At 48.5% G+C, this 17,016-nt stretch overlaps 1 protein-coding gene across 1 annotated transcript; it reads left to right on the forward strand.

The window, feature by feature from the left end:
- The first annotated feature begins 42 nt into the window (after positions 1 to 42).
- Positions 43 to 12,941, forward strand: Gal3st3 (galactose-3-O-sulfotransferase 3). The gene is made up of 3 exons (XM_075973103.1): positions 43 to 237; positions 6,767 to 7,003; positions 11,262 to 12,941. The coding sequence occupies exons 2-3, from the start codon at positions 6,879 to 6,881 to the stop codon at positions 12,433 to 12,435; spliced, it is 1,299 nt and encodes a 432-aa protein (XP_075829218.1). The 5' UTR covers positions 43 to 237; positions 6,767 to 6,878; the 3' UTR covers positions 12,436 to 12,941.
- Positions 12,942 to 17,016: the final 4,075 nt, after the last annotated feature.

The following is a 17,016-nucleotide window of genomic DNA, read 5'->3' on the forward strand; positions in this document are numbered from 1 at the left end:
CCCCGCCCCCGCCCCGCCTCCGGTGTGAGATGGGGGGCGGGCGGCAGGCAGAGCTGAGCTGAGCTGAGCGGACAGACACAGACGCTGCCACCTGATCCCATCCAGGCGCAGCAAGGCAAGCTACCGGCACAGGCGTTCACGGCCCCGTTACCTTCAGACCCGAGCAGATTTCAGGAAAAGGAACCCAGGGGAGTGGAGGGTAGCCCCTTACCCAAGTTGGAGACAGAGCCTGCCTGCGTGAGTACTGCAGTAGCCAGCCGGGGCTGGAGGAAACAAGGGTGCACTGCAAAGGGGATGGGAGCCCGGGCAGTTGCAAAAGATTATCTTGGGGGCCTAGTGCCAAGAGAGCTTGAGGGGGTGGCACGGCACCCTCAGGAAGCAAGGAAGGGGATGAATCTGGCCTATTCCCTATAGTGACCAGATCTCTAGGAGCGAATGGGAGGAAATGTGGGGCGCGGTGGGGGTGGGAGTGGGTAGTGATGGAGAAAGGAGAATGAGGAGAATTCAGAGGCATGGATAAAAGCGGGGGTGGATAACAGAGCAGAGACTGGGGAAACCTGGAACAGCGGGAAAGGGATGGAAAGATATTCAGTCTCTTAGGCCCTATTGTTTTATCCTTTCGGCCCTTTTCTCTTGGGGACCTGTGTGACCTGGGATATGCCATGCCCCAAGTCAGATTAAAACTCCACATCACTGAGAGGACAGATCCCAATGGTCCAGGCCTGGGAGCCACTTCTCCAAGGACATTAGCATCAGCCCTGGAGCTCTGAGGAGAGATGAGAAAGAGATCATTTGGGAGAAGGGTGGACATCTGGGTTAGTTTTCAAAGCTCTAGCTGGCAATACCATTTCTTCTTTGGTTCCCCAGGGAAAAGAAAGCAATTTACAAAACTGGGCAGCAGCCTGAGGTAGATTGCTCTGCCTAAAATTAGCATTGCTATTCTGATAAGGCTGGCACCCTGACCTGCTGGGGAGGTGAGGGAACCTCTTTCTCGCCATAGAAAAGACACTGGAGATAGGGACTAAGTGAAGCCTCTCTGGGCAGCAGCCAGCGCCATCCCTCCAAAGCCAAGCACCAGCAGCATGGCCACCAATTCACTTCAGTCTCAAGATCAGAGGAAAACTCAGTCCAGGGATCTCCTCCAGGACCTCACTGCTAAATCCTCCACAACAGAAATGACCTGGCCCAGGGAAGGCAGGCCTGCCTGCTCCAGTATCCAAATCCTACTATCTCTCTGGACCTGGAATGGTTTCCATATGCAGGATACATGGTTCTTGCTTTCAAATACCTGAATGTCTGTCATGAGGAAAAAAAATCTGCCTTGTGCTCTGAAAAGTGGTACCTGCTACAGCACAGAATAGGAGACAAAAGGGCAGCTAAGCCTAGGAGAATGTCACAAGGCAGGGTGACTGGTCCTTACAGGCCCGGAGAGGTTCTTGGGATTGTGGGCAAGAATGGCCTAGGCTGTATCTGGAGGTGATAAGCAGCCTATCATTGCCAGTCACCAAAATCCCCCGTGTTCCCATCCCTGGGGACTGGTGCCTAGGGAATTCCTATACTGATGAAGGCCGGTTCCCCTTGCAGACCTTAGATAGCAAACTGGCTGGCTCCCCCGATCCAAGCTTTGTAGTCAGTGGATAAAGTCCTGTTAGTAGAATGGATGGGGTACCAGGCAGCACCCCCATTCTCCATGACTAGGAAAAGACCCATGTGGCTCCCCATACACTGGCCTCCTTGGCTGACTCAGACTCCTCTGAGAAATAAGGTGGTTTCAGCATGTTTAAGAGAGAAATAGACTTGCCCTCTAATTATCTCTTGGGAAACCACCATCTGGTCACCAAGTTCTCCAAGCAGGACTTGTGACAGAGAGAAACTTTGAATCCTCAAAGGCCCAAGAACTTGACTTCCTCCTACTGGAGATGAACCCTGCTCTGCCTAAGAAATCCCAAAAGTTAGGGAGGACCTAGGCTGCCTCTGCTGTGTCCTTGGTTGCTCTCTGTGGCCAGACCCTTGGCTCTCTCAGCTCCAAGATGATTACTGTCTCCCAGACTGGTGGAAGAAATTGAAAGACGGGACATAGAGATAAGGGGAACTGTAAACAGGACATCTTTCCACCTAGATAGATTTATGGGTAATCTGGGATTAACAGGGGAGGGGGCACAAGAGAGAAACTGTAAGCCAAGCCCAGAGCCAGCGTTAGCTCATCCCTCCTGGGACCAGGTGTCCTAGTTCCATATCCATGCATATTCTCCTAAGACTACACACCCTCCTTCCCTTCCAAGAGAGTAGTGTGAGGCCTGATGCGGAGTCTGAACCCGCAAGACACCCACGAGTAAAACAGACCCACCCTGGCCTGGGAGCAGGCATGGCTGCAGGAGCTAATGTTGAACCTGAACTGCCAACACACTCTTGAAAAGAAAGAAAGCCTGGACAGAAACCAAGCCCTTCTCTTGCCTCTCTCCCTCTCCTGCCCTAGAATGAAGGCTTATCTCCTGCTGGAAATCCTCAGAGATGTATCTTTATTCCCCTACCCCTGCCCCATTCCACCCAGGCTGTTTTTCCCTTTGCCTTGGCCAAGCACCCGCACCAGTCAGTTGATGGAGTCACCTTTTTGGATGTCTGGATATCGAATCCAGACAGGGTTAAAGTCCTTTCCCTGTGGATTTAGTTCCAGGCCCTTCAGGCAGTGAGAGAGGCAGGAGGGCTCAGAGCACAGAAGCATGCAGAATTACCAGGCCAGGCAGGTGATGGGGGAGTGTCATATATCAATCTGTTGATTTCCTTGGTTAAGCAATAAAGAAACTGCTAGGCCCATTGGATAGGCCCACCCTTAGGTGGGTGGAGTAAACAGAACAGAATGCCGGGAGGAAGAGGAAGTGAGGTCAGACTCCACAGCTCTCCTCTCCGGAGCAGACGCAGGAGAGACGCCATGCTACCTGCTCCAGGGAAGACGCACACCATGCCCCAGCTCCGACCCAGGATGGACTTAGGCTAGAATCTTCCCGGTAAGCGCACCTAGGGGCGCTACACAGATGATTAGAAATGGGCCAGAGCAGTGTTTAAAAGAATACAGTGTCCGTGTAATTATTTGGGGCATAAGCTAGCCGAGCCAGGCGGCCTGGTGGCGGGGACCCAGCCCCGCCGCTCATATTACTACAAATGACGCCCAGACGTGTGGCTAACTAAACCCACTTAAAAAACCTGAGAAGGCTTAAAAATAATTGAGAGAGAGTTTAACACAGATTTTTGCTGTTTGTTGGTGGCGTGCTGTAGAGAGATTTCCTGATTCAGCAAGAGCAGCAGAAAAAAAGCTGCGTTATTTTAAAGCGTGGTTTCCTGGGGCTGTGCCGCCAGTGCAAACTCTGGCTTTATGTTTGTGTTCCCGCTTGGGATCGGAAGGAGAGTGCTCTGAGACCTTGATGATGACTCAGAGCTCCCCGCCTGCTCCTGGGCAGAAGGCAGAATCAGGCTTAGGCAGGCGGAAGAGCATGGCAGATTCCTGCTGCCATACAGAGACGTGTTTTCAGACTGCGCAGTGCTCTGCGTGTCAGATTTGGATGTTACTTGGATGAAAAGAATTTCTGTGCTGCACGCACAGTCTCAGAATTAAACTGCTGAGTGCCGCTCCTACCTGGTAGCCCCAGAGCTAGCACAAAATGGTACGTCCTCCATTTTGAAATTTTCCTGACTCAGCTTCAGCTGCAAATCCCTGCAGCTCATTAAGAGGTCCTGCCACAAAACACTTAAACAGTGTTGATGAAAAGCTGAACGCATGCTTTTCGGTTTTCAGGCGTAGCAGGAAAAAAGCTGCGCCGTTTAAAAATGCCGGCTATCTGGGCCATCCTGCCAGGGCAAACTCTGACTGTTTGAGGCAGGAGGGCCGGCTACAGAGAGAGGACTTGAGTGTTGTCTGTTGTAGCTTGCTGGCTGGCAAGGACCTTGAAATGCTATAATCATGGCTGCAGCCTGTATATCCGCCATGAGGCTGGAAAGCTAAGGAATGGACTGGATCTAGCTGGCAAAGCCACGCCTTTAGTCCTACTGATATTGCTTGGTAAATTAAAGGCTCTTGTGGTCAGAAAAAGAGAGATATACAGTAAAGAGAGATTCAAAGACAGAGAAAATTTCTGAATGGTTTAAAGTGTGTTAAAAATATATGCAGGCTAAAAGTTAAAATTCTTGAAGTAAACCTCTGTGACTTCAAGGTGTGGTAGCACACGCCTTTAATCCCAGTGCCTAGAAGGCAGAGGCGAACAGATCTCTGTGAGTTCAAGGTGTAGTAGCAAACACCTTTAATCCCAATGCCTGGGAGGCAGAGACGGGCGGATCTCTGAGAGTTCAAAGGCAGCCTGGTCTACAGGTCAAAGATTTACACTCAAAAAGCAAAAAGTTAACCTAGGAATGTCACAGCTTAGATTCTTAAGCGCCTAATGATTTAAAGGCACAAATCAAAAGTGCTCCTGGATAGTAAAAAATTGTAGATTCACAATAGGACAGATTCAGACCGCTGAATGAGTCACACTGTTGGATGAATGTACGTAGGCTTGGGACAGAGAAGAAAAAGAATATAGAGAATAAAGTTAATGGTTTAAAAAAAAAAAGGTAAAGTCTTTAAAGAGACAGAATAAAGTAAAGTGATAGAGTAAAAATAAGCCGCGTAAAGATGAAAAATTCACAGAGAGTCTGGATTCTTTGTATTATTGTGTTTTCTTTAAAATTTTTGACTGTAAAGGAGCTAAGTACAGAGAGAAATTTCATTATATGGGCTGCCAAATGGAAACAGAACGGATATCATGAGGGTATGACTTTGAAATTTGGATCTAAGGACATGATGCTTTGGAAAGGAGTTTCTTGTTTTGTTTTCACAGAGGATGAGACCCTGTTCATTTCTTCAATTCCGATTTGGTATGATGGACCACGTCCTCCTGAAGGGTTGCTGTGAACATCTTCAGAAAATTGCTTTGCTCAACTGCCAACTGAGATGAAACTAGCACACAAGTTATACCAAGAAAGACCTAATTAACGACGCCCCCATTCAGCAGGAAGCAGTTTGGAGAGAAAAACTGCGCCCATGTTCCCAAATATGGTTTATAAACGTTCTTTTACATTTAAAGGGGGATATGATATAGATATGAATAATTTGCATTAGTATAGATTTTGCTTTATTTATAGAGATTTAAGGTCAATTTTGTTATATGTATAAATGTTTCTGATGTAACTTTTACTTGATAACTGTTTTGTTATATGTAATTTTACTATGTTAAAGTTAAAGGCTTTCTTTTTTGTTTAAACAGAAAAAGGGGAAGTGATGGGGGAGTGTCATATATCAATCTGTTGATTTCCTTGGTTAAGCAATAAAGAAACTGCTAGGCCCATTGGATAGGCCCACCCTTAGGTGGGTGGAGTAAACAGAACAGAATGCCGGGAGGAAGAGGAAGTGAGGTCAGACTCCACAGCTCTCCTCTCCGGAGCAGACGCAGGAGAGACGCCATGCTACCTGCTCCAGGGAAGACGCACACCATGCCCCAGCTCCGACCCAGGATGGACTTAGGCTAGAATCTTCCCGGTAAGCGCACCTAGGGGCGCTACACAGATGATTAGAAATGGGCCAGAGCAGTGTTTAAAAGAATACAGTGTCCGTGTAATTATTTGGGGCATAAGCTAGCCGAGCCAGGCGGCCTGGTGGCGGGGACACAGCCCCGCCGCCCCCCATTACTACAGGCAGGGATGAAAAATAAGGTTTCCTTAAATTATTTTTTATTTATGTGCATGGGAGTTTTGCCTACATGTATGTCTGTGCACCTTGTGCATGCTTTGTACCTGCAGAGTCTAGAAGAGGGAGTCAGATCTCCTGGAACTGGAGTTACACAAAGTTGTGTGTCACCATATGGGTGCTAAGAATCAAACCTGGATCCTCTGGAAGAGCAGCCAGTGCTCCTAACCACTGGGCCATCTCTCTAGCTTGAACAAATCAGTTTTGAATGGGAACAGATCACATAAAGTTACACCTTTAATCTCAGCATTCAGGAAGCAGAGGCAGGTGGATATCTGAGTTTGAGGTCATCCTGGAATCCTGGACTACATAGCAAGCTTCAGACCAGTCAGGATTATCAAAGTAAGACTCATCTGTCTTTTGGAAAACTGAAATAAGAGTAACGTTGAGTTCCCAGTCTGCTATAACTGGCTGTGTGACGATGAACAAGTGACCATCATCACTTAGCACCCCATTTCATCACTGGCTTAGTGGGAGACACCTGTGTGGTGTTAGGAGTTAGTCGTAATATAGCAGGCCTGTAGCACTAATCCAACTGAAGGAGATGAGGGTTGGCTGTTTCTGAGTTTATTCTCAGGGAACCCAGGACCACCCCTTAGCTCAAAGTGTCAGATGATGAGTCCTGAAAGAGAGAAGATCTTAGACTGAGACTTGTGTCCTGAGCCACAGGTTATTGCTGATGGCAGACCTGCAGAGCTAGATTCAAATGACAGAGACAAGTTAGACACAGTCAGAGAGGTAAACACACAGGGCTCAAGAGACAGAACGGCTTTAGTCTTGATGGCTGGACACATCCCAGACCTGTAATTCCACCCAACACGAGTTTATCTGGACAGTGAGGTGATAGGGTCTTGGTGATGGAGGTGGAATTCGATCTGCTCTGGCATCTCTGTCCACCCCATGCATTTAAGCTCTCTTTTGCCGAAGTCCTACTAAGCCTGGAGCATAGCTCCTCCGTCCACTGCAAACCTGTCTGTTTCCTTGTTCTGCCAGGCTTTTCAGGAACACTGGCCCTGCTACCAGAGCCCCAGGACCCCCCATGAGTGCTGGTAACGGAAGTCCTGGATAGTGAAGACCTGGCTGGTCCAGGAGTGAGCACTCCAGCATGCCACCCATCCTCCAGTGCCTGCAACAGTCCACCACGATGATGAGCCGCAGGAAATTCCTCCTACTGGTACTAGGGTGCAGCACCATAAGCCTCCTCATCCACCAGGGGTCGCAGCTCAGTTGGTAAGTGGGGAGATCTCATTGAAGGGGTATGGATGGCCCCATAAGAGGAACTGTAGTCCAGAGCAACCAAAAGGCTTCTCTGGGCTTTCCTCCCTGCCTGTAATCCAAAAGTATTTTCCATACATATCCTCTAGAGCAGTGGTTCTCAACCTCCCTAATGCTGCGACCCTTTGATAAAGTTCTTCATGTTGTGGTGACCTCCAAGTATAAAATTATTGTTGCTACTTCATAACTGTAAATTTGCTACTGTTATGAATCATAATACAACTATCCGTGTTTTCCAGTGCCTTAGGTGAACCCTGTGAAAGGGTCCTTTGACCCCCAGGCTGAGAACCATTGCTCTAGAGCCAGCCGGGCTACGACTGAACTCTGTAAGAATGAGTGAACTGTTCAGTCACAGAATCATTATCCAAGATTTGACTCTAGCCTGAGTCTTTCCTACAACATCACAGCTGAATGCTTCCTCAAGGGCACCAGCAGCATTTTCTGTTGTTCATTCTTCTGAGACGGGGTCTCTCTTCATAGCCCTTTTTATTTTATTTTATTTTTGGGTCCAGATTGCTTATCTTCATAGCTCTTTTTAAAGCTCTCTTTTGCAACCGAAAAGCTCCTCCTGGAACTCTTTAGAGCAGGCTGGTCTCAAACTCAAAGACTGACCTGCCTCTGCCTCTTTAGAGCTGGGATTAAAGGCACGCACCACTATACCTACCTGCCCTTGAGCTCCTGATCCTCCCACCTCCATCTCCTGAGTGCTGGGATACAGGTGTGTACTACCACACCTAGACACCAAGTTTATGAAGTGCTAGAGATCAAACCCATGGCCACAAGAATGCTAGGCTAGTATTTTACCAACTGCACTAAATCCTAAATCCTGCAAACAATTTCCTAGTCCATTACTTAGGGCATAGGCCTCCATTTCTAAGATCATACCCTCAACTATACAATGTGTAAGCCTCTGGTCATTCCAATAGAGGGCACCAAACAATAAGAATTGGTACTGGGCGCACACTTTTATTCCCAGCACTCGGGAGTTAGAGGCAGGCGGATCTCTGTGAGCTTGAGGCCAGCCTGGTCTACAGAACTATTGTCAGGACAGGTTCCAGAGCTACACAGAGAAACCTGTCTTGAAAATAAAAATTTTTTTAAAAAATTAAAAAAAAAAGAATTGGTCTCTGTTCCTGATTCCCTGTGTAAACCCACCAAATCCCTAGACGTTTCAAGGTGTCAATTTCCCCTGTATTCCTGAGAATAGTATAAATAGACCCAGTGTCACTTGCCAAAGGATTTGCTGGTTTTATGGATGATGTTTGTATAGACATTATCCTGAGCCCAAACCAGCTACATACAGGAAATCCCCATGGTGTTCTCAACCCGCTTAGAGCTGCCCTTGTCACTTGATGCTTGGACAGCAGAGAAGAATCAGGAGTGAGTCAAAGCCTGTCCCCATCTGATAGGTAACCAGTAATTCCAAACGTCCTTGCTGCAGGATCAAAGAACAGAGGTGCAAACGGCATCAGGGCTATACTTAGGTTTAGAATGATACCTTAGCACACAGCAAAAGCTCAAGAAATGCACATAGAAATAAATGAACAGGTCTCCAAAGACCTTAATAGAAACATGTAACAAGAACAACCAATGTATTGCTGCAAAGTTTGAGGTTAACCCCCACACACCGAAAGGGATGAACTAGTTAAAGAAGAGAAATGAGAATGAAGACAGAAAAATGTTTGATGACTGAGTCCTCAATTTCTATACACTTAAAGTAAGATCCGCCAAGGATCTCCAAGGACTGTTGGCCCTTACACTATTTCTACATTTAAAATTTTCCTTAGGCCAGTGGAGGTAGTTCACAACTTTAATCCCAGCACTCAGGAGGCAGAGGTAAGTGGATCTCTGAGGTTGACACCAGCCTGGTCTACAAATCGAGTTCCAGGATACCCAGGGTTACACAGAGACACAGAGAAACCCTGCCTCAGGAAAAACAAAAAAATTACATTAGATAAAGCTAGGCATGGTGATGGTGATACACACCTTTGATCTCAGCACTTGGGAGGCTGAGGCAGGGGGATCTCTTTAAATTCAAGGCCAGCCCATTCTACACAGCAAGTTCCAAGACAACCAAGGCTACACAGTGAAACTATCTCAAAACACTTTAACCTTAAAACTTAGAAGAGGACTGGAGAGATGGCTCAGAGGTTAAGAGCACAGGCTGCTGCTCTTCCAGAGGTCCCAAGTTCAATTCCCAGCAACCACATGGTGGTTCACAACCATCATAATGGGGTCTGATGCCCTCTTGTGGCATGCAGACAGAACACTGTATATAAATAAATCTTTAAAAAATAAAATAAAAATAAAACTTAACAGAGAAGCTAGGTGTTAGTGAAGCAGGCCTGTAATTCCCACACTCAGAAGGCTGAGGCAGGACCACAAATTCAAAAGCAGACTGAGCAACACAGCCTCTGTAGGCTTGCCTGGGTTACAGACTAACTCCTCCTCCTCTTCTTCTTCCTCTTTTTTTTTCTTTTGTTTTTTGAGACAAGGTTTCCCTGTAGCCTTAGGCCCTGTCCTGGAACTAGCTCTAGTAGACCAGGCTGGCCTTGAACTCACAGAGATTCACCTGCCTCTGTTTCCCAAGAGAAAAATGGAGATGGCTCAGCAGGTGAAAGTGTTTTCCAAGTGAACTTGATGCCAGGAGTTCCAGCCACAGATCCCAAGCTTGCCAAAGGGCACATGTGATGACTCACATCTTGAATCCCACAACTTTTTTCTTTCTTTCTTGTTAATACAAGGTATCTCTATGTAGCCCTGGCTGTCCTGGAACTATGTATCCAGGATTGCCTCTAACTCACTGAGATCTGCCAGCCTCTGCCTCAAGAGTGGGATTAAAATGTGTACCACCACTGCCTGGATAATCCCAGAACTCTTTTTCTTAACATATAATTTTTATGTTCATTGATGTTTTGCCTGCATGTATGTCTGTGTGAGGGTGTCAGAAGCTTGGAAGTGGAGTTATAGGCAGTTGTGAGCTACCATGTGGATGCTGGGAATTGAACCCGGGTCCTCTGGAAGCTCCTAACCACTGAGCCATCTCTCCAGCTTCGAATTCCAGAACTCCTAAGGAGATATGAGAGATGGAGACAAGAGAATCAGCAAGAAGGGCATAGTCCAAGTAACCTGACCTACTCAGTACAGAGACAGAAACTAGAGTCTTAGTCTCAACAAGGTAGAAAGAACAAATTCCAAAACTGTCCTCTGATCTCCACATGCATGCCATAGTACATGTGTACGTGTATACACACATGCGTGCTAAATAAATAAAAATTAAAAAACCAAGTCCACAAAACAGCTACTGAAAACAAAAAACATTTATTCTCTTTCCATTTCTTTGAGTCATGAATCCAAATGTGGCTAAGAACTCCTGATTCCAGGTCTTTTGTAGATTTTCAATTAAGGTGTCTTCCAGACACAATAGTCTTTTCTGAAGGACTGACTGAAAGGGATCTGAAACAGTTTAGATAGTTTGCAGACTTTAGTTCTTCAAGCAGGCTGATGGAGTCGGTTCTCAAGTTTCTTTGAGACTGTCATCATATGTTTTCTAGCTAACTGCCCACGGTCTGCCTGCCTCCTTCTAATAAAAATTATCCTGGCTGGACGGTGTTGGTGCAGTCCCAGCTCTCAGGAAGCAGAGGCAGGAAGATCTCTGTGAGTTTGAGGCCAAATTAAAATAGCCCGGTGGTGGTGCAGGCCTTTAATCCCAGCACTCGGAGGTGGAAGCAGGCTGATCTCTGAGCTACAGGCTGGCCTCGAATTTACAGAGATCCACCTGCCTCTGCCTCCCAAGGGCTGGAATTAAAGACACCACCACATTCCCCAGTTTACTACCCCCTCACTCTTTCCTTCACCCCCCCCCAAAAAAAACCCTCTATTTGTATTGTAGATGGGCTATTTTTGCATGCAGTGCCATATAAGGCCAGAAGAGGGCATTGAGTCCTACAAGATTGGAGTTAAAGACAATTGCAGCCAATTGGGTCCTGGGAATTGAACCTGATCCTCTTGAAGAGGCAGCAAGTGTTCGTTCATGGGGCCTATCTTAAAGGCTAACAAGCTCGGTAGGGCACATCTTAAAGGTTACCTGCCACTTGACTTCTATCGCAGAATAAAGCCCAGGCCGGTCCATTTTTGCACACTGGCCACACTTGGTCCCCCCACATCGCTGCACCTCTGCATTTTCTCTTCTCACACACCCTGGGCTTTGCAGGTACCCCAAGTTGTTCCCTCTGAGCTGCCCGCCTCTGCGAGAATCGCCACCCCGTGCCAAGCACATGGCCGTGGCCTTCCTGAAGACTCACAAGACAGCGGGTACCACGGTGCAGAACATCCTGTTCCGCTTCGCCGAGCGCCACAACCTCACGGTGGCCCTGCCTCACCCGAGCTGCGAGCACCAGTTCTGCTACCCGCGCAACTTCTCGGCGCACTTCGTGCACCCGGCCACGCGGCCCCCGCACATGCTGGCCAGCCACCTGCGCTTCGACCGCGCCGAGCTCGAGCGCCTCATGCCGCCGGACACCGTCTACGTCACCATCCTGCGCGAGCCCGCCGCCATGTTCGAGTCGCTCTTCAGCTACTACAACCAGTACTGCCCAGCCTTCCGGCGCGTGCCCAACGCGTCGCTCGAGGCCTTCCTGCGCGCGCCCGAGGCCTACTACCGTCCCGGTGAGCACTTCGCCATGTTTGCGCACAACACGCTGGCCTACGACCTGGGAGGCGACAACGAGCGCAGCCCTCGCGACGACGCGGCCTACCTGGCGGGCCTCATCCGCCAGGTGGAGGAGGTCTTCTCGCTCGTCATGATCGCCGAGTACTTCGACGAGTCGCTGGTCCTGCTGCGGCGCATGCTGGCCTGGGACCTGGACGACGTGCTCTATGCCAAGCTCAACGCGCGCGCCGCCACCTCACGCCTGGCCACCATCCCCGAGGCGCTGGCCCGGGCTGCGCGCGCCTGGAACGCACTCGACGCGGGCCTCTACGACCACTTCAACGCCACCTTCTGGCGCCGCGTGGCCCGCGCTGGCCGCTCGTGCGTCGAGCGCGAAGCGCGCGAGTTGCGGGAGGCCCGCCAGCGCCTGCTGCGCCGGTGCTTTGGCGACGAGCCGGTGCTGCGACCCGCCGCCCAGATTCGCACCAAGCAGCTGCAGCCCTGGCAGCCCAGCCGCAAAGTGGACATCATGGGCTACGACCTGCCTGGTGGCGGCGGTGCCGGTCCTACCACGGAGGCCTGCCTCAAGCTTGCTATGCCTGAGGTGCAATATTCAAACTATCTGTTGCGGAAGCAGAAGCGCCGAGGCGGTGTGCGATGGAGGCCAGAACCGGTCCTGGATAACCCTCCCCCTCGGCCCATCCGAGCACTGCCCCGCATCCCCCAGACTACCTGAGTTCTGTCCGCCTCCCGTACTCAGGGCTTGCTCCACTAGGGCCCTTTTATTCCCCACAGGCTTGAGCCCTGTGTCCAAATGAGGTGCATCTATCTGCATCTGAGCCTGCCACCCTGGTGTCGCCTGAAGCCCACTTTCTGGGATGGCATTGATGGGCCACCCGCTCCTCCTTCCCAACTGGTTGGTGACTTTGACAAGAGATCCAAGGGCGTTTTAATACTGCCCACTCTGCCTTTTTCTGGGGGCTGAGCCCCCACCTGTGTGAAGTGGATGACCTCACACCCCAGAGAGGGCCTGAGGCCTGGGAAAATGGCCGTGCCTCCTGTCAGCACCTGAGCGTTTGTTCTTCCCAGGGCTGCAGAGGTCCCCTACTGTCTTCCAGGTTCTACCTTCCCTAGACATCTAAGCTGCTCCCAGTCACCCAGAACCAAGAGTTTTTGGGTTGGGCTTTTTGTTTGGTTCTTCTTCCTCCACCTCTTCTTTTTTAATAAAATAATTTTAAATTATGCCGGGAGTATGTCAGTAATTGAAAGCTAGAAACTACGGGTTTGAGGATGTGGCAGATCTTTGAGATGCTGTGACTGAACCCAGACTTCATCACGCTCCACACCCTTTCTTGGTCCTTTGACCTGACACACCCACAGTGACCATAGCCTTCTGAGCCCCACTTATTTGACCAAATGCCTCTATTCATCAATTCAACCACATTTCCCTAGCATCAAGTTTGGGAACGCAGATAAACAAGGAAGATAGGGCCTCAAACCTCAAGGAGCTCCTAGGGACTGAGTCAGAAGCAAACCTGGGACTGCCACACGGTGTTGACAGGCTGGGAGCAGGGTCACTTTCAGGCAAGGGGTGGGGCTTAACTCCAGTGTTACCTCTCCCTGGAAGACCTTGACTTCACCACTGGACACACCCTTCCACAGAAGCTCTGACAGGATGTGGTGGCAAATGCCTTTAGTCCCAGCACTGACTGGCAAGTGTTTGAATTTGAAAGCAGCTTGGCCTACATAGTTCTAGGCTAGTCGGAGCTATATAGTGAGACCCTGTCCCCCAAAACAAAAATGAGAACTAGGAATTCTGTTGCTTTCTCTAGAGCTACTTTGAAGTAGCTAGGCAAGTAACAAAACAGCAGCTCACATGGCCCGCTACTCTCTTCGAGCTTTGCTTGAATTGATTGGTGAAGGAAACACTACTTCCCACATGATGGAACTGTGCTTACACTCAGCGATCCTGCAGCTTCAGTATCTGCCCACATGTGTAGTGTCCAGTGTCACTCAAATATTAAAGGTCACATGCCACAGGCTGACCCTTTGAACCTTCTCCCAAAAGAATGGAAAGTGAGACTTTGCTATCAGCTTTTATTTTTCAATGAGACAATGGTTGGCTTGTTTGGGCAAGGGAGGTGGTCGTGGTTGGTTGGCAGGCTTCATGAAACTCCATCTTTTTTTTTTTTTTTTGGATTTTTCGAGACAGGGTCTCTCTGTAGCTTTTGGTTCCTATCCTGGAACTAGCTCTTGTAGACCAGGCTGGCCTCGAACTCACAGAGATCCGCCTGCCTCTGCCTCCCGAGTGCTGGGATTAAAGGCGTGCGCCACCACCGCCCGGCGAAACTCCATCTTATTATCTGTTTACACTTAGTATAACAAAATACCCGCGACTCCATAGCATATGAAGGGAGAAATCAGAGTTCTGGTGGCTCAGAGCATGGCTCCAGCCTCTGCTTAGCTTCAGGTGAGGTCCTCATGGCCGAAGGACATGTGTAGGAAGACAAAAGAGGAAAAAACAAAACAAAATGGCACACTCTCAGAAATTAATTCCATCCCCAAGAACAAGAGCACACATCCAGCCCAGAGCCTCCCTCCCTCCCTTCTTCCCTCCCTCCCTCCTCTCGACAGTTATAGACCAAATGTCAACACACTTTGAGTTTGAAAGGCCCTGTCTCTGTAGCACCCTCTTTTCAACAGCAGAACTCTGGAAGGAGCAATAATTCGTGTCATGCAATGCTATAATTAGGTTTCTGCTGCAAAGCAGCGATAAAGTATTGTACTAGACTCAAGGCCATCCATGAATACAGTGTCCTCTGGTCCCCAGGCCTGGAAAGCACTCCCTATTCTACCACCTTCCTGTAGCTCTAGCCTTTGGTCATGCCTCTGCAATGAATATCTTTGTCTTGCCCTTGGTTGCTATAGAAAATTCAGACATGTTGGGGGATGGAGAGATAGCTCAGTGGTCAAGAGCACTGGCTGCTCTTCCAGAGGACCTGGGTTCAGTTCCTAGCACCCACATGGCAGCTCACAACTGTCTGTACCTCCAGTTCCAGGGGATCTGACACCTTCACAGCAATGTACATAAAATGAACTTTAAAAAAAAAAGAAGAAAAAAGAAAAAAATTCAGACTTGCCTTGTATCTACCTTGACGGGCCTCTCCTGTGCTCCCTGGCCCCTGGGCATGGCCTCGTTTATATGGTCCAAGTTCAACAAAGTACTACTCTGGATTCAAAAATACTTGGGTCCAGAGACTAATGCCACTCTTGAGCACTAGGAGACGGATCTTCTGTCTGACTTGGGGCAGAGGCTCTAGACCTTGATCCAAACAGTTGTAGTGCCAGCTAGACCCAGGAGGCAGGCTGTCTCTTAGGTCTCCAGTGTCTTCCAGCAAGATTCCTTACATAACATTCATTTGGTGTGTGGACCAATATGTGGCCTACTTCTTGTGATTCTGGAGTGTAGCATTTTGCTCCCCTGTAGGGTCAAGTTTCCTAAATGGAACTTTGGGAACAGTGGCCAGTCGGCAGAAGCTCCCTCAAGGTGCCCCATCTGCTTTTTGTTACTATGTTGGTTTTTGTTTTTTTAAAATATTTATTTATTTATTATGTATACAATATTCTGTCTACATGTATGTCTGCAGGCCAGAAGAGGGCACCAGACCTCATTAGAGATGGTTGTGAGCTACCATGTGGTTGCTGGGAATTGAACTCAGGACCTTTGGAAGAACAGACAATGCTCTTAACTGCCGAGCCATCTCTCCATCTCTCCGGTTTTTGGTTTTTGAAGATGGGATTTCTCTGAATAGCCCTGACTGTCCTGGAACTTGCATTGTAGACCAGGCTGGCCTCAAAGACACAGAGATCTGTCTGCCTCTGCCTCCTGAGTGATGGGATTAAAGGCATGCACCACCACCATTCAGCTGCCCTATCTCGTTTTATCAGAGTTTTCCTAATATAATTACTCTATACATGGTATATGTAATAGGTTGGCATATCCTATAAGAATTGTTCAGCCAGGCATGGTGGAACATGCCTGTATCCCAGCACCCAGGAAAAAGAGGAAAGAGGATTGCAGAGCTGAGGTCATCTTTAGTTACTTAACAAGTTCAAAATTAGCTTGGACTATATGAGACTCTGTCTTTTATTTTTTTATTTTTATATTTATTTATTTATTGTTTGGTTTTTCAAGACAGGGTTTCCCTGTGGCTTTGGAGCCTGTCCTGGAACTAGCTCTGTAGACCAGGCTGGTCTCGAACTCACAGAGATCCGCCTGCCTCTGTCTCCCGAGTGCTGGGATTAAAGGTGTGCGCCACCATCACCCGGCCGAGACTCTGTCTTTTAAAAGGAAAAAAAAAGTTTTTAGCTGATAGAAGAAAGCATTTGAGGAAGAATCGAATTGTCTGCTTTGTCCGAAGACAGCATCAGCCTGGATTTTCACAACTATGGAAGAGTGTGCAAAGTGTGCAGGACACCAATGGGAGAACAAGACTGTAGTCAGGAGAGGCTCTTTGGAGGAGGTACAGATAGCTGAGAAGGGACAGTAGAAGGTACTTCAGACAGAGGGTACAGCCACACAGACACTTCGTGTGAGAAAGGCTGGCCATCTGCGAGACAGGGGTACTGGGTGCTATACTAAGGGACTATTGGGAAGAGGAGTAAAAACACAGTTAAAGAGAAAGTCCTTGAAGGCTACATCCTGAAGCCTTTCCCTTTCTTCGTCTCACATCTTGGCCATGAAATAAATAGCTCACATTCCTGCCGAGATGAGCTGCCTCGCCACAAACCAGGCATGGTGGTGCACACCTTTAATCCCAGCACTCTGGAGGCAGAGGCAGGCAGATCCCAGCTCGAAGCCAGCCTGGGCTACAAAGTGAGAACACTTTCTACATTTCCAGAGGACCCTGGCTCTGTCCCAGCACCCACATGGCAGCTCACACCATCTGTAACAGTAATTCCCTCTTCTGACCTCCACCAGCACACACATACATACAGGCTAAACACTCATAAAATAAATAAATCATAAAAAGGCCTGATGGAATGGTACCTGTCTGTTAATTCCAAGGAGGCAGAGTTTGAGGCCACCTTGTCACAGAGTGAACTTGTACATATATACATAAGCATACATACATACATACACAATACATATGTACATAAACATACATACATCACACACACAATGATCAAAGATCAGGGCTGGAGAGATGACTCAGCGGTTAGGAGCACTTGACTGCTCTTCCAGAGGTCCTGAGTGTAGGGGAATGTGGTACATAGTGGTATTGGGATATCCTGACTTACAGAAAGCCAGTTTATA

This window comes from Microtus pennsylvanicus, chromosome 5, assembly GCF_037038515.1.
Source record: "Microtus pennsylvanicus isolate mMicPen1 chromosome 5, mMicPen1.hap1, whole genome shotgun sequence".
Lineage (NCBI taxonomy): Eukaryota > Metazoa > Chordata > Mammalia > Rodentia > Cricetidae > Microtus > Microtus pennsylvanicus.